We start from the raw sequence: 27229 nt of genomic DNA on the forward strand, positions 1-27229 counted from the left end.
CAGCCTCTCCAAGGGGTATCACTCTGGGAAAGGAGAAAACATGGAAAAGGTGAAGGAGCCGTAAAGTGGGGTCTAACTTGCTACCCTGAGAGTTGTCCGCCTCCATTTTTCATATACTTCAAGACCAGAAATGGTAAAATGCCTCCCTTAACTTCCTTGTTAGTTGTTTGAAGTTAATTTATTATTTTCTTAATATACTCCGTGAACTTTTTTCCTAACTTTGGTGCTTGGTCTTGAGAGCAGTTACATGGATCTCAACCAGTTTTTTCTTTGATTTTCATGAAATGGAATGAAATAGAAGGAAAAACAGCAAAGTGTACCATGTCAGGATATAAATCGTTTTATGAGATGTGTTTGTGTGTGTGTGTCCATAGTAGGTTGGGATAAAAATTATTTTTTATTATATTAGATAAGCTGGGTCAGACATTTTCCTCCTCTTTGGTGAAACTTGTGTGACTGCAAGTAGAAATTTGACCTGCTAAGTTACCCAGGTTACTGGTGAAGGGTTGCCTCGTAGACCACAGGGTCAGTGGGCAAGACTGAAATGCAGGGAGTCCGGACCCTCATTCTGATTCTGCCCCTACAGAACCATATACTTTGGACAAATTGCAGGCTTTCTGTGAACCTCATTGTTTTCCATCTAAAAAGAGAAGAGGCCTAGGTGAGCTCTTATGCTCCCTTCTAGCCAAGATTCTGGACTTGGTACTCTTTCTAAAGCACTCGGCTGCAAAAAGTGAGTTTCTTAAGGTAGATTAAGCATTTGCACAAACCTGTTGTTAATTCAGAGAGGTGGTCTTAGCAGAAGAAACAAGAATGAAGCAAAAGATAATATATGGCTTATTTCCACATGATCCTACTTTCTGCCAGTACATGCCTGCTCCTCCCTCTAGAAAGTAGACGATCCACTGCATGTGGACACATCTTATGAATGAAATAATGAGCGAAAAGGCCTTCCCAGGTGGTGCTAGTGGTAAAGAACTTGCCTGCCAATGCAGGAGATGTAAGAGACATGGGTTCAATCCCAGGGTTGGGAAGATCCCCTGGAGGAGGACATGGCAACCCACTCCAGTATTCTTGCCTAAAGAATCCCATGGACAGAGGAGCCTGGCAGGCTACAGTCCATGGGATCTCACAGAGTCAACACGACTAAAGTGACTTAGCACATATGCAAAGAGCGTAAAAGCACTTGGCCTAATACCTGTTTAATAGAGCCTAAAAAAAGGCTGAGTTGAAAAACTTGAGATTGCAACCCCTAGAACTAGGTAGTTATATGGGCTACTTGTCACAAAAGTGAGGAAGTTGTGAGTGTGTGGAGAAACCAATACTGGAAAGTGAGGGTCCCCTCTGGACCCATTTTCTGTTTTCAGTTCTTGGATCTGCATATCTTATAAGTGTTCTCTTATTTCTCTTTGAGATGCCAGGGTGACAAAAAGTATCTTCCACATAGCTTTCATCACTATGTGCAGTAGGGGAACATCAAGTACAGAAGAATGTTGTAGTCCATCACCTCTGGCACTTGAAGGTGGCTCAGAAGGAGACTCCAAGCATAAAATAAGAGTAACTGAACCCATCTATCCCATCATGTGTGGGTATTTAGGGTCAGTTTTCTTCTTGGAGCTCACCTGTTTTCTGAGATCATAATAGTTAAACTGAGCTAAGTGTAGCGAAAGAGTTTATGTTACAAACTCATTTAAAATAGTCAAATAGAGAGCTCTCTGCTTGTAGCAGTTTCTTAATGTCCTGGAGCACAGAACTGTGTGTCTGTTGGAAACACAGTCTTGGAAACAACCCCATTTGGGGCATTGTTAGGCAGGGCTGTTGACACATGAATACATTTCATATGATTATCATAAAATTGTGGTCTGGAAAATGAGCAGCCATGGTGCTGCATCTGAGACTCACATTTATAATAAGCTGTAATAGGGTAAACATTTTAAATGGATATAAGAACAGGCATTACTTGTGATCACAAATGTAAGTTGAAGTGCTTTTGAAGCCCAATTTAACAAAGCAAACAAATTTCCCAGCATTATTAACATAATTGTTCTCTGCTGGATTTTGATTTCTAAAAAGTTATTTAAGGAAAATAAAACGGGGTGGGTGGATGGAGGAGAGGGCAAAAAAAAAATAAAACTAAGAACGAGTTACTTTTCCTTTTAATGTCAGATTAAAAATAAAAAATCCCAGAAGTTCACTCTGCCATTTTCCCTAATTTACCAAATTGCTGCCAACCTATTTAACCCGGAGTTCATATTTCATGGTTAATTTGGGGTTAAATTCAGCTGTTTGCTCTGCAGTCAGCAGACTTTGGATTGGGGCTACACAGCATTCATCTGCTGGGGAATCTCCAGACTCTGCTGTGCGAGTGGTAAAACAGGGACTTACTATCCCCACCCCAACCCTTTCCTAAGGACAGAAGAGGACAAGACTGTGCATTTAACACCATAGTTGGGGGAGCATGAGTATACTTTGGCACCAATTAGATGGATGGGATTCTGTTGTTCCTGGAACATTTCAAAAGCAAAAATGAAAGAGAAGTGGTAACATCTGAAGTGTGGTGGCAGGACAGTTAAAGCGGTGGTAATTTGGAGCTTCCAGGCACAGACAGGATCAGGAGGCCATCACCCTTCTTCCGTGGCAGCTGGCAGCTGGCACGCAAAGCACGTGATGAAGTGTTCACAGCTTGTTACTTTCCAACATTCCAGTTATGAATTAAGCCCCCAGACAGGCATCCTTCCTGTATTGTCATTTGGCCAGAGCAGACCCTCAAGTAGCAAGCGTGCTTCTGGCACAATGAAACACCACAGTGGAAGCCACGGGCACTCAGAGTGGCAGGTGTCCTGGCCTAAAAGTTGGCAACGGCACAGGTTGGCACTGGTGGGAGGAGCATTGTCAGAGACTTGCTCAGTGATTTCTGTAGTCGCAGGGCTGAGCTGACTTAGAATTAGAGGGAGGCACACTGCTGTGAGGACGTCTTATAACATGATTTAAAAGCGTTCCTGCCAAGCGTGCCACATACCTGATGTATTATTTTTATTAAGCACCAAGATTGTGCTAGGTACCTGTTAGAGGAAAGGTAAAAAGCCACCTACCTTATATCTTCATACTTAATTCCAGGTAATTTAGTGCTACAGCCCAGAGAATAATTTCCTTCCTAGCAGGCAACCGCAGCCACCTTATTCAGAATAGACTCTGGAGGCTTGAGTGGTGAATGTGCAAAGACAAGTATGCATGCGTGGGGTAGGGGGAGGATTGCCTGTGTGATTTTGATTTTCGTCCTTTATGCCCACGAGGAGACATTGCCACTGTCCTCATCAGGACCAGATGAGAACAAAAACCTAAGGGAATGTGGGAGTCAAGGAGGGAGGAAACTAAATGAGAACTTGAATCTGGTTCCAAACGTAACCTTCAGGAGTTGTGAATGCTGATCTCCCCAAAATCAGACAATCAGATCCTTCTAAATGTAGAAATCTTTACATAATAGTATTTTTGTGCATTTTACATACATGCGTAATTCTTTGCAAAGATCCCACACCACCCCTCCAAGGTGGGAAAATAAAAGCAGATAAACCAGTTGCCATGACAGAAAAGACTGAAAATCACATGACAGAAATCATGTGAGCCTCCAATCACTGGAGCCTCCTAAAAATTTAGCTCTAATTACCACTGAGAACCTTCTCTGTTGTATATTACTCAGCTGAAAAGCACTTTATTTTCATTTCACAGACCTGGCTTAGGACACTGAGAACTTCTTTGTCTCCTTCTCCACATCTTCCCCCACCACTTTAGAGATTTTCCTGGTAACTTGTTTCCAGGCCTCCTTTCTCCACACTACTATTAGCCAGCCCGTGGCGCTGGAGGCTGGTGAATTTTTTGTCTGTTTGCTCATTTTTGTTTGTTTTTCTCACATGTAGCCTGTGTTTTTTTTTTTTATCATATCTATTTTAGAAGATTATACTACAATAAACTTAATGTGACCTAAAGGAATCCACTGTCCTCTGTAGTTTATGGTGATTGCAAAGTATACTCCATTAGCTCTTTGGTTTAGGTGTTCAGTAATTTCTTGATTGGGAGTGAACAGCAATAAAATTTTCATTTTCCTCCAGCATGTTGAATTTTCTAGATATTTCCAAGAGACAGTATGATGCAGAGCTCCAGATCTCAAAACAGCCCTGAGAGAATTAGCTAAACTTTCTGATCCTTGTTGTTGTTCAGCCACCAAGTTGTGTCCGACTCTGTGATGCCACGGACTGCAGCCTGCCAGACTCCTCTGTCCATGTCCACTCCATACTGGAGTGGTGGGGAGCCAGAGAGCCAGGTGGAGATTGTACCTCTCAGCCCTTTGGGGTTTTATTTTTGAGGGCTAGGTTTGCCTCTGATGAGAGTACAGTTCGTTCCAGAAAAGACTGGGCTGTGTGTTGATTTCCTAGGAGGTGGGCGTTCGGATAGTTCAGACTGACTTGTGAAACTCAGATGCTGGTTCCAGAGCTCTGTCCCAAGAACACAAAACACAGGCGACCTTGAGCACGTGACTTCTTTTGGGAGTGGAGGTCTCAGGCTCAGGCCTCAACTTTGTGAGTACAGTTGTGCTGTTTGGTAACGTGAATTCAGAAACCACCCTACAATTTGACGTTCCTTCTGATTCTAGCAGAGGCCTCTGGATGCTCTTCACGTCTGTGTATTTTGAGGCTGGGTGGACAGAGTATATCATCAGGATTCTGTTGTTGCTTCTCACAGTCTTCCCCACTTTCATTTCACATCATTCCAGAGTTTTCTTCTGTCAGCCAGACTTTTTTGTAGTCCCTTCTTCTTTCCCAGTAATTATTTGCTGGTTTCCTTATGGTTTGGAAAATACGTAGTGAGTGATTGAAGGGGAAAATGTGTAGTTCTCCACTGAAAATTAACTCTCCACCCCACCCCACGCCCATCCTGATTTTTTTAAAGGTTTACATTTACAAAGATTCAGATGAAATTTTCAACTTTTCTGAAACCAGCAGGACACACCTGACTTTAATAGTTGTCTTAGCTGAAATTACAGATGTTTTTCTTCAGTTTAACTTAGGAGAAAAAATTATCTGAGGCATTTTGTGTTCAACTTCCCCTATAGTGGTTTATTTTTGTCTTCTTCTGCCCATCTGTCTGCTAATAAAATGTAAAATAAAATATGCCTGTGTTGCTAAAAAAAAAAATTCTGGACGGGGTCGCCGTTTCCTTCTAATGTGCATAAAATGCTGACTGCAAAGTCAGGTATTCAAAAACTATTTGTTCTCTCCCTTTCCTTTCCTCATGAAGGAAAAAAATCTGCCAGTAATTTTAAAAGTAGGTATCTCCGAATGAAAATAAATATCTTAGTTGCTATACTTCAGAAACTGCTGCTGCTTAGTCACTTTAGTCATGTCCATCTCTATGCCACCCTATGGGCTGCAGCCTGCCAGGCTCTTCTGTCCATGGGATTCTCTAGGCAAGAGTACTAGAGTGGGTTGCCACGCCATCCTCTAGGGGATCTTCCTGACCCAGGGATTGAACCCAGGTCTCCTGCATTTCAGGCAGATTCTTTACCACTGAGCCACCAGGGAAGCCACAATTATACTCAAATAAAAATTAATTAAAAAAAAAATAGTATCTTGGGTAAGAGTATTAAATAGTCTTGAGTGCAAGTTACCAAAGTAATGAATTTGCTTTTTCTGCTGGTTTTATAACCTCAAAGCATGACTGTTCACACTCATAAAAATACATTAATTCATAGAGATAGTGCAGGATGCACTTTAGTACTTGGATATTTCAGAATAAGTGTTTTATTTGATGATCTCAAAGTTTGCTATTAACTCCAAAATACTGGATTTTATGAAAGATATTTATAGTATGTTTTAGGGGGGAAACAGATTTTTTTTGTTGTTTTTTGAGAAAGGTGTTTAAGGACTGTGGCAACTGATAAAGATAATTTATATTAACTGTTTTCAAACTCAACTTTTGAGTGGTTTCTGATATTTCCAATACTTGGAGCTGATGAAGCAGATTTAAATAAATTCATTGTGAATGTCATTCAGAGGGTATATAGAGATACAAAATAGAACTCTAGGGTTCAGAGCAGTATATTGTCACTCTGTGTTTGTATAATGTTTGTCAATAACTCCAGGATTTCTTTCTCAAAGAAGAAGAAATACAGTTGTTGAGAAAGCATATATAAAAGCAGAATGCAGCGTGCGTGGCAAAGTTACAGCTACTGTAGTCGGAGAGTCTTAGTGAGAGTCTGCCCTGACTTGAGGTACCAACTTGTAAGAATGGAATTCTGGAAAACTTCGTTTGCTCAGATGGGTCCCGTCGCCACAGAGCATTATCACTAAACTAAGGAGTTCTTTGTCCCCGAGCTAAAGATTCACAGGCATCATGGGTCTGTGGACTTCGGTGCCTATTAGTGATGCTAGAGCAAATCAGGCCATTTTAAAACAAGAGTTTATTTTGGAAGATAATCAAATGTCAGCCTTTTCTTTTTTTTTTTTCCCCCTCTCTCTTTCTCTAAGTGGTAAGCAGAACAGGAAGGAAATCTTTACTTATTATGGTAGCATTTTGGTTTATTGCCACATGCTACATTGATCTAAGCTGGAGGACAGTTCTCATGAGGTCTCATAAAAAGGGCAGAGTTGAATAGTTGGGTTTAAAAATGGGTGAGAGGAAAGAGATAAAGCTATATGTAATCATCCTGCATTACTAAAGAATAAAAAATGACCATTATTGGGTCCAAATCATTAGCAAGTCCTTGGAAAGTAAATGGAGGACTCAATGAAGTAAATTGGATTTAGCATTGACACTTTAGTGATTTTCCTAGCTCAAACACAAGATTCAGTGTATTGTGAACTTTGTTAAGCATGGATATTTAATGTAACATGATTTTAAGTTAGGTGTTTGTTATGCCAGTAGACGGACCATTAATCAAACTCAATCTGACAAATATACTTTATTCATTATTTGCACTAGCTGTGAGAAAGACATCTTAAAAAACAAGCACCTTCATTTAAGTCTGTCGTCATACTTATAACTATTTAGTAAGAAAAAGTGTTAGACATGCATATTGCATTTTAGTCTCCTCACATTAATGATCCAGGCAGACCTTGGAGATATTGGTACTTGGTTCCAGACCACCGAAATAATCACAATAAAGCAAGTCACATGAATTTTTTGGTTGCTTAACGTATATAAAAGTTATGTTGACTCTAAACTATAGTCTATTAAGTGTTCAGTAGGCTTCCCTGATAGCTCAGTTGGTAAAGAATCCCTCTGCAACGCGGGAGACGTGGGTTCGGTCCCTAGATTGGGAAGATCCCCTGGAGAAGGGAAAGGCTACTCACTCCAGTATTCTGGCCTGGAGAATTCCGTGAGGTCGCAAAGAGTTGGACACGACTGAGTGACTTTCACTGTCACTGAGTGCTCAGTAACAGCATTATGTCCAAAAACATATACACACCTTAATTTAAAAATACTTTGCTAAAAAATGCTAACCAGCATCTGACAAAACAGTGTTGCTACAAACCTTTAATTTGTTTAAAAAAAAAAAAAAAGGTGCAGTATCTATGAAGTGAAATAAAGCAAAGTGCAGTAAACTGAGGTATGCCAGTAGCTTGTAAAGCTTTCCTTAGTTTTGTATCATTTTTACTATCCCAAGCATGCACTGAACCCATGATCTACTTATAAATTCTCATCATGCTTGGTACTAAACAGAGCGATATATTGTGCCATAGAGTGTGGCTCTCTGTTTAGTGAACCGTTACCATTACCTCACCTTACCTGGCAGAACTGCCAGTTCTGTGCACATGACCTTTTCCTTTGACTGGTCATGCCCATGGAAAGGTCTTCAGTCCAATAATGGCTTCTCATTTGATCGAGAAATCAGACAAAAGCTTTGCAGCTGTGAAGTACAGCCCATTTTAAAATTAACCTATTGTAAATTCTTAATGATTGAGAAATTCTGCAATTTGCTATGATTTGTGGTTCGTGCTCACGCAACCAGAATAGCAAACAGCAGAGATTGATGCAGGTCAACATGGCGGGCGTTTGGAAAGTGCAGAAAAAAGAAACTGGATAGACATCGTGATTGGTTCAAACCAGCATGTTATGTTCTCCTGCCCTTCGTCTGTCACACATCACTTTGCCTCCCACCCACAGGCTCTCCCAAGTGGAATGTAATCCTTGGAAATGACTACTTAAATTACAGTTTATTACACAAGAAGTAAAATCTCTCTCAAATACAGTCTACCTTTGCCTCCTGTAATAAGTTTTCAACCTGGAGGCTAGATTCTTAGGGGAAAGGAAGTCACAGGTTTTTGACTCACAGAGGCCTAGAATTTGAATTTCGATACAACTTGAATCCTTATACAAGTTACTTAAATACTCTGGGCTTCAGTGACTACATCTGAAACCTCATTAGATTCATGTTCAGATTGTAAAACCTAACCAGTTCAGTTGTTCAGTCATGTCCGACTCTTTGCGACCCCGTGAATTGCAGCACGCCAAGCTTCCCTGTCCATCACTATTTCCCAGAGCTTGCTCAAATTCATGTCCATCGAGTCGGTGATGCCATCAAACCATCTCATTCTCTGTCTTCCGTTTCTCCTCCTGCCTTCAGTCTTTCCCAGCATCAGGGTCTTTTCCAGTGAGTCAGCTCTTTGCATCAGGTGGCCAATGTATTGGAGCTTCAACTTCAGCATCAGTTCTTCCAATGAAAATTCAGGACTGATTTCCTTTAGGATGGACTTGTTTGATCTCCTTGCAGTTCACGGGACTCTCAAGAGTCTTCTCCAGCACCATAGTTCAATAGCATCACTTCTTCGGCACTCAGATTTCTTTATGGTCCAACTCTCACATCCATACATGACCACTGGAAAAACCATAGCTTTGACTATACAGACCTTTGTTGGTAAAATAATATCTCTGCTTTTTAATATGCTGTCTAGGTTGGTCATAGCTTTTCTTCCAGGGAGCAAGCGTCTTTTGATTTTATGGCTGCAGTCACCATCTGCAGTGATTTTGGAGCCCAAGAAAATAAAGTCTGTCACTGTTTGCACTGTTTTCCCATCTATTTGCCATGAAGTGATGGGACAGGTTGCCGTAATCTTCGTTTTTTGAATATTGAGTTTTAAGCCAGCTTTTTCACTCTTCTCTTTTACTTTCATCAAGAGGCTCTTTAGTTCTTCTTTGCTTTCTGCCATAAGGGTGATATCATCTGCATATCTGAGCTTATTGATAATTCTCCCTGCAGTCTTGATTCCAGCTTGTGCTTCATCCAGTCCAGCATTTCACATGATGTTCTCTGCATATAAGTTAAATAAGCAGGGTGACAATATATAGCCTTGACATACTTCTTTCCCAATTTGGAACCAGTCCGTTGTTCCATGTCTGGTTCTAACTGTTGCTTCTTGACTTGCATACAGATTTCTCAGGAGGCAGGTCAGGTGGTCTGGTATTCCCATCTCTTGAAGAATTTTTCACAGTTTGTTGTGATCCACACAGTCATAGAGCTTTAGTGTAGTCAATGAAGCAGAAGTAGATGCTTTTCTGGAACTCTCTTGCTTTTTCTGTGATCCAGCGGATGTTGGTAATTTGATCTCTGGTTCCTCTGCCTTTTCTGGATCCAGCTTGAACATCTGAAAGTTCTCAGTTCACATACTGTTGAAGCCTCATTTGGAGAATTTTGAGTGTTACTTTGCTACCATGTGAGATGAGTGCAATTGTGCGGTAGTTTGAACATTCTTCGCCATTGCCTTTCTTTGGGATTGGGATGAAAACCTAACAGGGATGGAGTGAAAACCTTTAAGATTAGAATAAAACCTAATAGGGATGCAGTGTTTCTCTGCTTCTTACTGACTGTGAGTCTCTAATCAAATTACTTAACTCCTCTCTGCCTCTGCCTCCCTATCTTTAAAAACAGGGGTGATACCTCCTAGAGTTGTTGTGAAGGCTAAATAAATGAATCCATGTAAAGCACTTTAAAGTACCCTGCACCTAGTAAGTATACAGTAATTATTAACCATGGTGGCGGACAGATATTAAACAAATAATCAGATAATGATAAACAAGGTAGAGGAAAAGTTGTGGGATGCTCTAAGATAATTTATGAGAGTTAGAAAGATAAACAGGGGCTGTGTCATTTAGTGCTGTGTAATGGGAAGCCCCTGATAAGGGGGTGACATAATTTGATTTACTTCTTTTGCTAATTGACCTTTTTTTCTACATTAAAAACAATCTCATGTTTACCATCTTTTATGAAACATAGTTTATTTTAGGAATTTTTCATGAAAAATTATGAAAGTTAAGCATGCATTATGTAGACAGTTTGGACAATACAGCAAAGCACAGAGAAGAAAATAAGTCATTCCTAACTCCAGCATCTACTAATAATCACTAAGGCAATGGCATCCCACTCCAGTACTCTTGCCTGGAAAATCCCACAGATGGAGGAGCCTGGTAGGCTGTAGTCCATGGGGTCGCTAAGAGTCAGACATGACTGAGTGACTTCCCTTTCACTTTTCACTTTCATGCATTGGAGAAGGAAATGGCAACCCACTCCAGTGTTCTTGCTTGGAGAATCCCAGGGATGGGGGAGCCTGGTGGGCTTCCGTCTATGGGGTCGCACAGAGTTGGACACGACTGAAGTGACTTAGCAGCAGCAGCAGCAACATGCTGTTTTTTTTTGTTTTCCTTCTGGTTTAAAAAAAATTTTTTTTAATTTTATTTTATTTTTAAACTCTACGTAATTGTATTAGTTTTGCCAAATATCAAAATGAATCCACCACAGGTATACATGTGTTCCCCATCCTGAACCCTCCTCCCTCCTCCCTCCCCATTCCATCCCTCTGGGTCGTCCCAGTGCACCAGCCCCAAGCATCCAGTATCGTGCATCGAACCTGGACTGGCAACTCGTTTCATACATGATATTTTACATGTTTCAATGCCATTCTCCCAAATCTTCCCACCCTCTCCCTCTCTCACAGAGTCCATAAGACTGTTCTATACATCAGTGTCTCTTTTGCTGTCTCGTACACAGGGTTATTGTTACCATCTTTCTAAATTCCATATATATGCGTTAGTATACTGTATTGGTGTTTTTCTTTCTGCTTACTTCACTCTGTATAATAGGCTCCAGTTTCATCCACCTCATTAGAACTGATTCAAATGTATTCTTTTTAATGGCTGAGTAATACTCCATTGTGTATATATACCACGGCTTTCTTATCCATTCATCTGCTGATGGACATCTAGGTTGCTTCCATGTCCTGGCTATTATAAACGGTGCTGCGATGAACATTGGGGTACACATGTCTCTTTCCCTTCTGGTTTCCTCAGTGTGTATGCCCAGCAGTGGGATTGCTGGATCGTAAGGCAGTTCTATTTCCAGTTTTTTAAGGAATCTCCACACTGTTCTCCATAGTGGCTGTACTAGTTTGCATTCCCACCAACAGTGGAAGACGGTTCCCTTTTCTCCACACCCTCTCCAGCATTTATTACTTGTAGACTTTTGGATCGCAGCCATTCTGACTGGTGTGAAATGGAACCTCATAGTGGTTTTGATTTGCATTTCTCTGATAATGAGTGATGTTGAGCATCTTTTCATGTGTTTGTTAGCCATCTGGATGTCTTCTTTGGAGAAATGTCTATTTAGTTCTTTGGCCCATTTTTTGATTGGGTCATTTATTTTTCTGGAGTTGAGCTGTAGGAGTTGCTTGTATATTCTCGAGATTAGTTGTTTGTCAGTTGCTTCATTTGCTATTATCTTCTCCCATTCTGAAGGCTGTCTTTTCACCTTGCTAATAGTTTCCTTTGATGTGCAGAAGCTTTTAAGGTTAATTAGGTCCCATTTGTTTATTTTTGCTTTTATTTCCAATATTCTGGGAGGTGGGTCATAGAGGATCCTGCTGTGATGTATGTCAGAGAGTGTTTTGCCTATGTTCTCCTCTAGGAGTTTTATAGTTTCTGGTCTTACGTTGAGATCTTTAATCCATTTTGAGTTTATTTTTGTGTATGGTGTTAGAAAGTGTTCTAGTTTCATTCTTTTACAAGTGGTTGACCAGATTTCCCAGCACCACTTGTTAAAGAGATTGTCTTTAATCCATTGTATATTCTTGCCTCCTTTGTCAAAGATAAGGTGTCCATGTGTGCGTGGATTTATCTCTGGGCTTTCTATTTTGTTCCATTGATCTATATTTCTGTCTTTGTGCCAGTACCATACTGTCTTGATAACTGTGGCTTTGTAGTAGAGCCTGAAGTCAGGTAGGTTGATTCCTCCAGTTCCATTCTTCTTTCTCAAGATCGCTTTGGCTATTCGAGGTTTTTTGTTTTTCCATACAAATTGTGAAATTATTTGTTCTAGCTCTGTGAAGAATGCTGTTGGTAGCTTGATAGGGATTGCATTGAATCTATAGATTGCTTTGGGTAGTATACTCATTTTCACTATATTGATTCTTCCAATCCATGAACATGGTATATTTCTCCATCTGTTAGTGTCCTCTTTGATTTCTTTCACCAGTGTTTTATAGTTTTCTATATATAGGTCTTTAGTTTCTTTAGGTAGATATATTCCTAAGTATTTTATTCTTTCCGTTGCAATGGTGAATGGAATTGTTTCCTTAAGTTCTCTTTCTGTTTTCTCATTATTAGTGTATAGGAATGCAAGGGATTTCTGGGTGTTGATTTTATATCCTGCAACTTTACTATAGTCATTGATTAGTTCTAGTAATTTTCTGGTGGAGTCTTTAGGGTTTTCTATGTAGAGGATCATGTCATCTGCAAACAGTGAGAGCTTTACTTCTTCTTTTCCAATTTGGATTCCTTTTATTTCTTTTTCTGCTCTGATTGCTGTGGCCAAAACTTCCAAAACTATGTTGAATAGTAATGGTGAAAGTGGGCACCCTTGTCTTGTTCCTGACTTTAGAGGAAATGCTTTCAATTTTTCACCATTGAGGATAATGTTTGCTGTGGGTTTGTCATATATAGCTTTTATTATGTTGAGGTATGTCCCTTCTATTCCTGCTTTCTGGAGAGTTTTGATCATATATGGATATTGAATTTTGTCAAAGGCTTTCTCTGCATCTATTGAGATAATCATATGGTTTTTATTTTTCAATTTGTTAATGTGGTGTATTACATTGATTGATTTGCGGATATTGAAGAATCCTTGCATCCCTGGGATAAAGCCCACTTGGTCATGGTGTATGATCTTTTTAATGTGTTGTTGGATTCTGATTGCTAGAATTTTGTTAAGGATTTTTGCATCTATGTTCATCAGTGATATTGGCCTGTAGTTTTCTTTTTTTGTGGGATCTTTGTCAGGTTTTGGTATTAGGGTGATGGTGGCCTCATAGAATGAGTTTGGAAGTTTACCGTCCCCTGCAATTTTCTGGAAGAGTTTGAGCAGGATAGGTGTTAGCTCTTCTCTAAATTTTTGGTAGAATTCAGCTGTGAAGCCGTCTGGACCTGGGCTTTTGTTTGCCGGAAGATTTTTGATTACAGTTTCAATTTCCATGCTTGTGATGGGTCTGTTAAGATTTTCTATTTCTTCCTGGTCGAGTTTTGGAAAGTTGTACTTTTCTAAGAATTTGTCCATTTCTTCCACGTTGTCCATTTTATTGGCATATAATTGTTGATAGTACTCTCTTATGATCCTTCGTATTTCTGTGTTGTCTGTTGTGATCTCTCCATTTTCATTTCTAATTTTATTGATTTGATTTTTCTCCCTTTGTTTCTTGATGAGTCTGGTTAATGGTTTGTCAATTTTATTTATCCTTTCAAAAAACCAGCTTTTGGTTTTGTTGATTTTTGCTATGATCTCTTTTGTTTCTTTTGCATTTATTTCTGCTCTAAGTTTTAAGATTTCTTTCCTTCTGCTAACCCTGGGGTTCTTCATTTCTTCCTTTTCTAGTTGCTTTAGGTGTAGGGTTAGGTTATTTATTTGACTTTTTTCTTGTTTCTTGAGGTGTGCCTGTATTGCTATGAACTTTCCCCTTAGGACTGCTTTTACCGTGTCCCACAGGTTTTGGGTTGTTGTGTTTTCATTTTCATTCATTTCTATGCAAATTTTGATTTCTTTTTTGATTTCTTCTGTGATTTGTCGGTTATTCAGCAGCGTGTTGTTCAGCCTCCATATGTTGGATTTTTTAATAGCTTTTCTCCTGTAATTGAGATCTAATCTTACTGCATTGTGGTCAGAAAAGATGCTTGGAATGATTTCTATTTTTTTGAATTTACCAAGGCTAGCTTTATGGCCCAGGATGTGATCTATCCTGGAGAAGGTTCCATGTGCGCTTGAGAAGAAGGTGAAATTCATTGTTTTGGGATGAAATGTCCTATAGATATCAATTAGGTCTAACTGGTCTATTGTATCGTTTAAAGTTTGTGTTTCCTTGTTAATTTTCTGTTTAGTTGATCTAACCATAGGTGTGAGTGGGGTATTAAAGTCTCCCACTATTATTGTGTTATTGTTAATTTCTTCTTTCATACTTGTTAGCATTTGTCTTACATACTGCGGTGCTCCCGTGTTGGGTGCATATATATTTATAATTGTTATATCTTCTTCTTGGATTGATCCTTTGATCATTATGTAGTGACCATCTTTGTCTCTTTTCACAGTCTTGGTTTTAAAGTCTATTTTATCTGATATAAGTATTGCTACTCCTGCTTTCTTTTGGTCCCTATTTGCATGGAAAAGCTTTTTCTAGCCCTTCACTTTCAGTCTGTATGTGTCCCCTGTTTTGAGGTGGGTCTCTTGTAGACAACATATGTAGGGGTCTTGTTTTTGTATCCATTCAGCCAGTCTTTGTCTTTTGGTTGGGGCATTCAACCCATTTACGTTTAAGGTAATTACTGATAAGTATGATCCTGTTGCCATTTCCTTTATTGTTTTGGGTTCGAATTTATACACTGTTTTTGTGTTTCCTGTCTAGAGAATATCCTTTAGTATTTGTTGGAGAGCTGGTTTGGTGGTGCAGAATTCTCTCAGCTTTTGCTTGTCTGAAAAGCTTTTGATTTCTCCTTCATACTTGAATGAGATCCTTGCTGGGTACAATAATAATCTGGGCTGTAGGTTATTTTCTTTCATCATTTTAAGTATGTCTTGCCATTCCCTCCTGGCTTGAAGAGTTTCTATTGAAAGATCAGCTGTTATCCTTATGGGTATTCCCTTGTGTGTTATTTGTTGTTTTTCCCTTGCTGCTTTTAATATTTGTTCTTTGTGTTTGATCTTTGTTAATTTGATTACTAGGTGTCTTGGGGTGTTTCGCCTTCGGTTTATCCTGTTTGGGACTCTGGGTTTCTTGGACTTGGGTGATGATTTCCTTCCCCATTTTAGGGAAGTTTTCAACTATTATCTCCTCAAGTATTTTCTCATGGTCTTTCTTTTTGTCTTCTTCTTCTGGGACCCCTATGATTCGAATGTTGTAGCGTTTAATATTGTCCTGGAGGTCTCTGAGAATGTCCTCATTTCTTTTAATTCGTTTTTCTTTTGTCCTCTCTGATTCATTTATTTCTACCATTCTATCTTCTAATTCACTAATCCTATCTTCTGCCTCTGTTATTCTACTATTTACTGCCTCCAGAGTGTTTAGCAACATGCTGTTTTATCTGCCCAGTTATTTTATATGAAGATTTATTGTATTTTGAATAGTAACTGTAACTAACTCTAATTTTATGAAGAGGTAGTAATCTGTAGTTTAGTGGTGATTTCATACCCTGGACTTGTCTGCAGTGAGATAAATAAGACTGAGTTCTAGCTGCTTTCTTTTTATTGGCTACTTTGAATAGCCAATTGGCTACTATTAGCTGAACTCCAGATTGGAGGGCTTGAAGACCCTGCTATTCATGAGAGAGAGACTTCCTGTTACTATGTTTCTAATTTAGCAAATGTGAGATGTGTTATTTACCCAATAGTTCTTCATTATAAAAGTACAAACACAAATTGATTTTAATGGAGGAACTTTTTTTTTTTAAGTGGTTAAGTGTAGCATATTTTTAGGAAGGGTAACTTGTCAAGAGTTTTATTTCCTCTGATAGATGGATGGACTTTCTTAAAGCAATATATCGAGGCCCTACTATAAGGTAGTAGTTCTAAAAGATTGTCTAATGATTCAGATTTAAGCTGATTGTCTTGTTTTGACATCACAAGGAAAACTTTTGTAATTCCATTTTGATTTCTTTGTTGTTTTATTTTCTCTGCCTTCATTTATAAGTATTAGATACCAAAGTTGCATACATGGAAATAAGATCTCTGATTTCATCTCCTTGAAATATATTTTAAAAATTCACCTTCTGTTACACTACAGAGTTAGAGCTTGAGTAGAGTTTTAAGTGCAGAAAAGAAACAGTGGTCAACTTAGTTTAGCTCCAGATAGTAGTTCACAAAAGATGGGGTGGAAACATCTAAGTATGAACATATATTCATATTCGTATTATTCTCTCTAATGTGAATATCTCACTGTTACTCTTTTTCTCTCTCACACTCACTCCTCTTTCCCCCCTACCTCTCTTTTTCTCAGTAATTTTAAATTCTGACCAAAGCAAGGGGTGTGTGTTAATACTTTTTTAGCATAGTCTGGACTATTGAAGAGTAACTTTTTTCTTATAAAATCCTGGTAGAGGATGACTTTAGAGCTGACCGATTCATGGCTGACTCCAGAGCTGAGGCAAAGAAAATAAAAGATGAGACTGGAGTGGTATCTTGTGTTGCCAGGGACTAAACACTTAAACTACGTAAGTAAGTAAATGTGGACAGCAGCCAACTTGACAGAGTTCCCAGTGGCCAAAACCAGAACAATTTGAGCAAGAAAATGAAGTGAAAATAGTTTATGATAAGGCAAAGAATAAAATAAGTATCCATGAGTTCTTACTAATACAAATAAGCAAATAAATAAATGAGGGAGAAGAGCAAATCTTCCTTACAGACGACATCCAGATAATAAATATATAAGGAATGGAGAAAGTAGAAAATTCCGTTAGAATACCACAGTAATAATTGCCATAGGCATGATTCATGGATGAATGCTACAATTAATGAGTGAAACTTTTAAGAAGAAAAGGAATATTTGTATAGCCTCAAAGTCTCTCTCCTAGGAAATGTATTGATTTCTGTGATACTTTTTTTTTTCTTTCTTTTTATTTTTCTAGTCAAGTGCAGTAGTGAGAAGGGGGGAAGAGTAGAACGAGGAGTTCGATCTGTAACTGACTGTAAACAATCAATTGAGATAACTCACTACCTTTGGACCAGCCTCTGTGATACTTTTAATAAATGTCCACATATTCTTAGATACCCTTCCTTCAAGCGAGTGGCTGAATTCCCTTATCTTTGATCAGGGCTAGACACAGTGCCTCATAACTAATAGAATATGCTAGCTTTACAGTAAAGAAACCTGGCTGGTACCTTCTTCACCAAGTGATCAGGGTTTATATCACCAGTAAGGAATCATGTTGTGACCCCATGGACTATGGCCCACCAGACTCCTCCATCCATGGAATTTTCCAGGCAAAGAATACTCGAATGGGTTGCTATCTCCTACTCCAGGGGATCTTCCCAACCCAGGGATCGAACCTGCGTCTCTTGCATCTCCTGCGTTGGCGGGTGGATTTTTTTTAGTATTGCACCTCTTGGGAAACTCAAGATCTTATCTATCCCCTATCTCTCTGGCATTCTTTCCCAAAACTTAGAACCTCAGTCTGATCATGAGAAAACATCAGAAAATCACAGACTGAGGAACATTTTACAAAATATCTAACTAGCAGTCTTCAAGTGTGTCAAGAAGGGTCTGAGAAGCTGTTGTAGGTCAGAAGAGACTAAGCAGACATGACAGCTAAGTACAATGCAGTTTCCTGGACTGGATCCTGGAGCAGATAAAGACATAAGTGGAAAAACTGATGAAGTCTGAATCAAGTTTAGCCAGTTGTGTTGTATCATTGTTAACCTCTCAGAGTTGATAACTGTTCTGTGATATACAGAACATGAACATTAGAAGAAGCAGGGTGATGGGAATCCTGGAGCTCTTGATACAATCTTTACAACTTTTCTGTAGATCTAAAATTATTTCAGAATTAGAAGTTAAAACCCAGCTTACAGGTGTCTTCTCAATCTAAGGATATTTGTTATTTTGTAGTGTCTCTAGAGCAAATTAGTTCAGAGAAATCCCTCTCCCCTTTGTAGTCTCTCTAGAAAAGGAAGATGAGCTCTTGATAACAAAACAGCTCTCACAGAGCAGGGACAGTAAATTTTAAAGGCTTGCGCTCCACCATTAGAGAGAGAAACTCATCTGCCTGCTCTGTGCAGGTTGGTTCAGCCAACACCGATGGTTTGCCTTTTGTGACTTGGTACCATGGCCAGCATTTAGGTTACAAAAAGTATTCTATTAAAAAATAGAGGTGTAATTTACATGCAATACAATGCATAAATTTTGCTAAACAATTTGATGAGTTTTGAAAAAATATATTTATCCCTGTAACAACTACCCTAATGATGTTCTACAACATTTCCAACACACTTAAAATTTCCTACATGCTACTATTATGCTGTCAATCCCCTTACCACTTGGATCTGTACTCCAGGCAACCATTATTCTTATTTATATCAGTTTAGATTTGTTTTGTTTGTTCTTGAAATTTGTATAAAGGAGTCACACAGTATATATTCCTTTGTGTCAGCTCTTTTTGCTCAGCATAATGTTTTTGAGATTAAACTATGTTGCATCTATAAAAAAGGAAAAAATACAGAGAAGAACAGCTGTGGTTCTGTCTTCTGTCTTGGGCCCTTTGTTCCATTGACCTGCTAATCTGAAATCTTGAGAGGTACTAGGTCTGGTTTCATCTGACTGTCTCTTAACACCAGATTATTGGTAGATTTAAATGGTATCAAAAGTGTGTTACTCAATAAGATGGACAAGAAGAAAGAAAAAAAATTATTTTCTTCAGTATAAAATACACTGTATTTTCTCCCCCCACAAAAAAACCCCCAATAAATCTCATTGCTGCTAAGTCACTTCAGTTGTGTCTGACTCTGTGACCCCATAGAAGGCAGCCCACCAGGCTCCCTGTCCCTGGGATTCTTCAGGCAAGAACACTGGAGTGGGTTGCCATTTCCTTCTCCAATGCAGGAAAGTGAAAAGTGAAAGTGAAGTCACTCAGTCGTGTCCGACTCTTAGCGACCCCATGGACTGCAGTCTACCAGGCTCCTCTGTCCATGGGATCTTCCAGGCAAGAGTATTGGAGTGGGGTGGCTCATTAATCCAATGTAATTATGGGTACAGATGTAAAATCTTGATTTATAAATATTTTATTCTTATTACTTGCAACCTCTCATTAACTCAAAACAGGGTAGCAGAGCTGATTATAAAAGGCCTAACCAGATCCTGTTTTAGTAAATAATAATGTATGATTGGCTGAGGATGATTATTGTCATAGTAACCAATTAGAATTTAGATACTAAAATTAAACTCCTTCCCTGTATGCCAGTCATTCTTCTGATCTGACCATTAATGAAAACTGTCTTTGTACACATATGGGATGTATTGTGTTTATCAGTTAGATATATTTTATTACCTGACCAAATGAGTACAGTGTGTCTATTTTGGGAATATTATTGGTGTGGTGAATGAACAGCAATGTACTTGTTTTTGAACATGGAAATACATTTAGGTTGGCATAGTGGCAGGTGCCTGCATTTTCTGGAAAGCCTTGTTTCCCAGAGTGTTAATGTGGACAGATACAAACAGATACTTAATAATACAGCCCAACCGCTATAGTCAGACTGAGCAACACATAATTTGGATGCTAGGAACACAAGAATGATAAGCTATTTGATAAAGGTGTACTGTGATCAGTAGTGAGTAAAAGTACAGACTGCACATTGAAAACAAGCCATTCTTGTAAATGTGTATGATATAATTTTCTTGACAAGTGCTTTCAAAGTATATCTTTTCATGTCATCTTGGTTTCTTTAGTGAATTTGCTTAGCTTGTTTTTTTTAAAGTTTACAAGTAATGTTTCATTTCCTGACTTTATATTCAATTAAGAATTTTACTGGTGGGCTACTGTGTGTTGGACACTTTCATTTGTTATTGCTCCAGTGTCCCGGTGCCTTAGAAGCTCCATTGCCCATTTAAGAAATTAGAAAAGGAAGAATCTGAAAGGTTTAGCAACCTACCTGTTAGATCCTACTTCTGGTATAATGTAAGTGGTTCCTGTACCTGAGTGAGTTGCCTAGGTTGGATATAGATCATGTATCAAAAATAAAAGGAGGTAGATCCCTCGGAAGGGAGGGAGGGGAGTTGAGATTAGAATAATGAATATTTGAGAATGAATTATCAAGTTTACTAAGTAGAACATCATTTTCTTGGGTAGGTCTGGTTCCGGCACACTGAAATATGTTGGTCCTGTCAGACTTGTTGAAAATGCAAGTAGTCCAATCAGCTGTAATACTGAAGAAGGGAAAAGGACTACAATTTGAAAGTTTTTATGAAAACATGAGCTGCCTATTCTGTGAATTGACAGCATCTTTAAAAAATTTGCTTCTCTTTATATTCCTAGGTGGTAGTGAATACGTGGGTAGAAAAGGGAGAGCCTTTCAAATAATGCTAATGAAGTTAACTGATTGCAATCTTCCATATTGTGAGGAAAAGTTGTTAGCTGTGAAAGATGAGGACAGAATTAAAATATTACTATGACTGGCATTTGATTTGAAAACTGCAAAGATAAGCTTAGATTCCTATTTATGAAAACCATCCTCACAGCCCGATGAAGTATCTTTTAAAAGCCTCTACAGTTGCCATGGATACTTGTTAGCTTTGATAGAGTAAGTTGTAATCCATATTCAATCATCTGAGGTGAAGTAGCCAAAAAAATCCACCACCTAATATCAAAAGCAGCTTCATCTCTAAATTCCTACTGTTTTGGAGATGAAAAGGGTAAATAAACAGCCTAAAGATGAGCTTTTTGGTTAATTATCACTGCTTAAAAAGCAAAATATTTAGGATGCACATTGCCTGAATCAGATCCTAATGTCTCCTCTCTTGTGTGTAACTTTTTATCTTAACCAGTAAAGGGGATCTCTTAGGTTCTGACATAGGAATTTAGATGGCAGGACCTTTCTGAAAGTTTTTGGAACCTTTGCAGATACTCAGTTTCTGAAAGCCAGAGGGACACAGACAGTATTGGAGGCACTGGTCCCTATGGTAACATTTGCATCTGGCTCAGGAGTGGCTGGTTTCTGCATAGCTTCCTTTAACTGCTATATATTGGCAGCCGTTTTCACTCCTATTTATAAGATGTCAGATTAATAAGCAAGTATGCAGGGGAATGAGTACCGCATCCTTGGGCTTGATTAGACGCTTCAGATGACAAAGAGCTCCATGTGACGGGCCACCGAGGTGTTTTTGGCATCCCCTTATGCATCTGTCACGTAATGGAGGCAAGAGCCTGTCAAATGACTTAAATATTTTCGTCAATTCTCTTTTAAAACAGGTGACAAAAGAGCTAAAACAGTATGACAACAAAATTATAGAATGCAAATTCGAGAACAACAGCTGGGTCTTTATGAGACAGAGAACAGATAAAAGTTTTCCTAATGCCTACAACACTGCCATGGGTGAGTATGACAGCCTTCCAGTGGATGGTACATGAAACCCCCCAAAAGAGGTAAGGTGTTAGAACGAGCCTCTTTCGCGGTTCAGCTCAGAGGGGAGAAGGTCATCCAGACCGAAGAGGGCTTGTGGCAGGTCTGTGCCTGTGACTCCAGTCCTCTTTCAACCTGTGGGCTCCTGCCAGGCGCTCAGGGGAGCAGTTTAAAGGGCAAGAAGGTGAGCTGTGGACAAGATGAATTTGTTGAACAACAACCGTAACAAAAACCACGGTAATTGCAGATCTGTTCAAAACGCTAAAAACCATCGTTTGCCAGATGGTAAAAGACAGAATTAGCAGGGGAGAATGTAATTTCCAGCTCCTAAAATAGCTTTACAAACAATGGAGAACAAAGTCAATGAAAAGCTTAAAAAAAAAAATGTAAAATTTGGTATGCTATCTTCAGGATGTGCTCTGGGTACAGTGTGATTGCTTTGGGAATTCAGAGTAGTAAGCTTGTTTCATGAGGAGCAGCATGCATTAATTATTTTTATAAGGTAAACTACTACTTCAGGCAACTCTGGATTGAGCTTTTAGTGGAATTGGAAAAAAAAACAAACAAACCAAGATTAAAGGTTAATGGGATTCTGAACTTTAAGAGTGCTCAGTCAGTGAAGATGCTGATGGTGGTATGATAAGCTTAAGAGATAATAAAGAAATTGCCAGTTTGAGTTTTACAGCTTAAAAGTTACTTTTATACATTCAAAAGATTCTTGTTAGAACTATTTGTGTTCAGACAGGATGAGTTAATTTCAAAAAAGAGGAGTAATTAAGCCCATGTCTTTTTTTCTAAAACCAAGTTACACTTTTGATCACATAAGAAAAGGTGCTTTATTTAATAGTCATTTTGTTATAATACCTTACTTCAAACAAGCTACTAAAATAAAGAAAAATATGCTTTCCCAGCTACAACAAAGCCTTAGTGTGCTGTGTTACACACGTGCCAGTGTGCACTTCTCTCTGAGAGAGAGAGAGGCTGAAGGACACAGGGTGTGTTTTCTTTAGAAACTGTATTAACATGGACTGGAGTGGGATGCATTGCACGAGATCTATATGCAATACAGACTGTTTGGAAGGATGGAAAACTGTGGTGAAGACAGGCTTAAACCCAAATACTTAAACATTTTGTTCTAGAATTAATAGTGAAGAGTAACCACTAGAGGGACTTCCCTGGGGGCCCAGTGCTTCCAATGCAGGGGACGTGGGATAGATCCCTGGTCTGGGAACTAAGATCCCACAAGCCACATGGCTCTGCCGAAAAATGAAAAGCCACCAGCAATGCACTCATTTCAGGGGTGGGGGAGAGAGGAGCAGTTTAATTCGCAGCAAGTCACCCACGTCGGCAAGATGGAACGTTCTAGCCTGTTGGGATGGAAATCTCTCCTGTCTTCATCTCCCTGGGGCGAGTCAGCTCCCTTCATGAACCCTCACACGAGACACGTGTCTCCCTTTTTCCACAGCTGTGTGCAACAGTATCTCCAACCCTGTCACCAAGGAGATGCTCTTCGAGTTCATTGACAGATGTGCAGCAGCTTCTCAAGGACAGAAGCGAAAGCATCATCCAGACCCAGACACAGAGCTCATGCCTCCACCACCTCCCAAAAGACCTTTGACCTAAAGACCTGCCTCTGACTTCAGGACTGAGAGGAAAGATGAGTGAGAAAAAGTGCTGTTGTCCCATTTTTTGCAACCAGAGAAATTTAAAAAAAAAAAAAAAAGAGTGTGGCTTGATGTTGATACACATGTGACTTAAAAAAAAAAAAAAAAGTATTGTAGCCAGTCTGTAAATATTTGATGTTTTTGTTTCCTCAGTGCTACAGTACATCATGGACTTAAACATTTTATTTATATCTGATAAATTCAGCCTTACCTTGTGGAATCTGAAGATTGAAATATCTCAAGATTTAAATGAGATCAAAATCAATGAAAAAGAGGCCTTGTTTATATATGGATAACTTTTGCTTTAATTTATAAAGTTAGCAATCTGGAACTGTGAGTGCATAGAACATTGTCTTTTTTTAGAAGTTATATTTCAACTATGATAGATTTTCCTTTTAAAACATTTAGGCAGTGGCATTAAACATTCTTGCTATTATTTATCATGGATTTCCTACATCTCTGAAATTCTGGTATTCAAAACCAAATGACAAGGTTGTTAAATATTGTACTGTATTAAACAACTTGGTCTGGTTTATATCATTTTAAGTTGTTTTGGAACTGTAAAAGTAAAAAAGTAAAGCTCCATCTTGTGAATGTCATTCTTTCTAAAGGAAGTATATCGAGTCTGTGGTTTGAACTACAGTATCAGACATACCCAGTCTGTCCACTCTGACAGTGGTCTTGAGTCACTTCATAAAACATGGAGATATACCGCCCAGTCCATGTGTGGTGTTCTTCTGGGAGGCTTTTTTTAATGCCAGGGCTACTTCTCCCTTACCTCGGTGGTATCGGCGCATTGTAAATTACATTAAAACACACAACTCACTGTGATGATGGGAGTGATATCAGGTATATACACAATGTTGTATTAGTTCCTTTACACAAAACTGCAAAGGAAAGGCCAGCCGACTCCTTTGATTAGAAGGTAACATCAGTGGAAGAGAACGCTGTCCCTGGAAAATGCTCTCCCACTGCTAGATAAATGCAGAGGCAAAGACTAGACATCTGTAGGAACTAAACATGAAGGAAGCCAAGACATTTATTTTCAAAGCCAGAATTTTCTCTCATCTTCTATTCTGGGAATGCTATTTCGGTTGTACATCTGAATTTTAACACATTTACTGATAGATAATGATTTAAAGAGTGGCTAATTCGTCACGTGCCATTGTTGAGAAACTGTGTTCTGATTGGTTTGTCAAGGAACTCTTGAGAATTAGCTTACTGGAGGCCAATGTATTTATTTTTAGGGTACAGGTTTTAAGTATGTGTATTTAAAACAAATTTTCATTATCTGAATTTTATATATGTAAATGCATATATATGTGAGTATAGGCAGCAGTGTACATTCTTCTACTAAGACAGTGAGACATGAAAATCCAAACGAGTCACCTAGTATATTGAATATCTGATAGGATTTCTATATGAAACAGCACAGATTAACCAAAAGTGTATTTCTATTCATTCGAGTTTTAATGTTTTTAAACAAAGTTTTCTCCTGCAGTGCTTTTCTATATGAAATACTGGAGTCATGCTTGGGCTTCTCCCTTTATTGTTCCCAAGTTATGTAATGTGAATTTATTCAAAATGCCATTGTAGTGTTTCTTTCCTAGAGCACTTTTGTGTGTTTGAGTGCTACAGGGATAAAAACATCTGATTGCTACTGCAACCATTGAAAGGTGGAAATTGGTCAAGGTTTCATGGTGTCTTGTACAAAATGGATCTGAAAAGCCTATGCAACTCCTGATAGTCTGACACCTGCTTCCCCAGGATTAGTGGCTCTTTTCACACGGTGTGATGCTTCTTCCAAGCTCGTGTAAAGGCAGAAGCCTTTTGCTGATGAGAGAGCAAGCCTTTGTCAGCGATCTTTAATGGAGTTAAAATGTTTATGGTAATTGTAACCTTTTAAATGAGTTACGTGAAAAGAGCATCTCATCTTCAGTACACTCAGATATTTTCTCTTTGCCTTTGTGCATTTTCCAGGACTTAATTTTCTTAATTTATCTCTCCCTTTCAGTTGTAGTGATGTATAGTAAGTAGATCCCATTTAGCCCCTGAACACATTGCCATCCATAGTGTCATAAAAAGTCATCCAGAAAATAATCGGGGTGGAAGTCTGGAGGCACAATTTGGGACGTCATGAAGGAAATACTTCTGTCTCAGCCCACTTCCTAATAACTGTTTTCTGACGCTGAAGTTATGTAGACAAGAATAAGAAAACTTTACTTTCCTTTGTTATCACAGATAAAAGATTTTGCTCTGTGTTTGAAAAAGATGTGGAAGACTTGACTGCCTGGCTGGTTACATTTGCTTTCCGTGAAATGCTCAGAAAATGTCAGGACATTCCTTCTCTAATTGTGTGTCAGTCCATATTGTAATAAAACTACTGATTTAAAATAACAGAAAGTGTATCTTCTATGTTTTACTGGTGATGCTTTTGTGTCCCTTTTGTTGCTTTTATCAGATCCTCTCAACCATGCCCCTCAACATCCACCTAGTTTTGTTGTATTCTTGAGATTAGCATAAAAACTTGGAAAATCCTCTATTTTTCTTCCTGAGAAACCACGAAACTTGAAAATTATGCATCAAATGCTTCCAGGTAGGAAAAACTAATGTGTTAGAGAAAATCTTGGGCTAGACCCAGAGACCAAGTTTAGGCTCCGCCTCCTTTGGATTTCTGTCCACTCTAGGACTCATTTCTCCCCATCTATAAAGATGATCAAAAAGAACCTTCTCAGGTCTAACATGATTCTTGTGTAAAAGCCAGTGTTTTGTGACTACCCTATATTCATGATAATAGCAATATCACCCTTGTGGAATATTCACCAAACCCCAAACACAACCACTTTGTTCAGGGAGATACCATCTCAACTTCATTTTGCAGTTGAGAAAGCTTTGCCCCAAGGTTACATAGCTAGTGAGTTGTAAGCTGAGAACCAAACATAGGTCTTTGACCTCCTTCGCCTAATTTGTTGTTTAGTCGCTCAGTGGTGTCCAGCTCTTTGCAACCCCATGGACTGCAGCACACCAGGCTCTGCTGTCCTGATTGATGGTGTAGTAAGTACTTGCCGAAAGGCTCTGGTACAGCTCTTGTGGGGAGGGCTGCTTTCGTGCCAGGGTCCCAAACTGTTTAAGTTGTTTCTTCAGTGCTAACAGGTAATAGGTTATGAGCACCTCTCTCCAAAGTAAAATGAAGTTGGGAGCAGGAAAGTAAATATATTTTTAGGAACTTACTAAGTCACATTTAAATTAAACAGTGTTTAAATGTGAGTGACACAGAGGCAGGAGTTTAATAATCCTCATTAAGATGCTTAATTCCAAAGATGCAATTAAGAGGAAATAAGTGATTAAGTCACACACTGGGCCAGTGTTTTCTGACTGTCACATAGTTTGCTGTCAGCTCTGACACTTTGGCAGGTCCAGTATCAGCCTTGGTCAACCCAGATGTGCCAGTCCTCTCCCCAGACTCAGCTGTCAGGTGACCACTGGGCCTTCCAGGCTTCTAAGACAATTTCACATTTCAAAAAAATCACTGCACAGATCTGGCGTTGCCAACTGTTTTGCCATGAAAGGATATTTACAAAAAACTGTTGCCGTTGTTTCATAAAGTAAAGGGAATCTTAATTCCCAAAAAGCAAGTAGGACATAAGTTCAAAGAAAAGACATGTAATTACATAAAACAGAGTTTGTTTTACGGACGTCTCACCACACTGTCCATTGGCTCTACATTTAACCCCAAACTGGTGAAAACTTTTTCATAGACCAGTGTTGGGAACTGTTGCACCAGTGAAATTCCAGGCAGGGGCTTGTAAGTGCAGGGGAAGAAGCTGTCCCAGATCGATAGCTGAAGGTCATTTTCATAGTAACTACCATCCACTTAAATCACCATGATTGATTACATTGTGCTCTTGTGATCTAAGCTGCATAGGTGAACAAG

The 27229-nt window shown here is 39.0% G+C and overlaps 1 protein-coding gene across 3 annotated transcripts in view; it reads left to right on the top strand.

Annotated features, from left to right (window-relative positions):
* Nucleotides 1–23880, top strand: part of RNGTT (RNA guanylyltransferase and 5'-phosphatase) — a 239108-nt gene extending 215228 nt beyond the window's left edge. For 2 of the 3 annotated variants that reach the window (XM_055535517.1, XM_055535519.1), the window contains 2 exons: nt 21481–21604; nt 23097–23880. In XM_055535517.1, the coding sequence (XP_055391492.1) occupies nt 21481–21604; nt 23097–23254 (282 nt within the window). In that variant the 3' untranslated portion in view covers nt 23255–23880. Of the gene's footprint in view, nt 1–21480; nt 21605–23096 lie in introns of those variants that run through there. The other variant, XM_055535520.1, reaches the window with a different exon arrangement.
* The last annotated feature ends 3349 nt before the right edge of the window (nt 23881–27229 follow it).

Source organism: Bubalus kerabau, chromosome 9, assembly GCF_029407905.1.
Source record: "Bubalus kerabau isolate K-KA32 ecotype Philippines breed swamp buffalo chromosome 9, PCC_UOA_SB_1v2, whole genome shotgun sequence".
NCBI classification, from domain to species: Eukaryota; Metazoa; Chordata; class Mammalia; order Artiodactyla; family Bovidae; genus Bubalus; species Bubalus kerabau.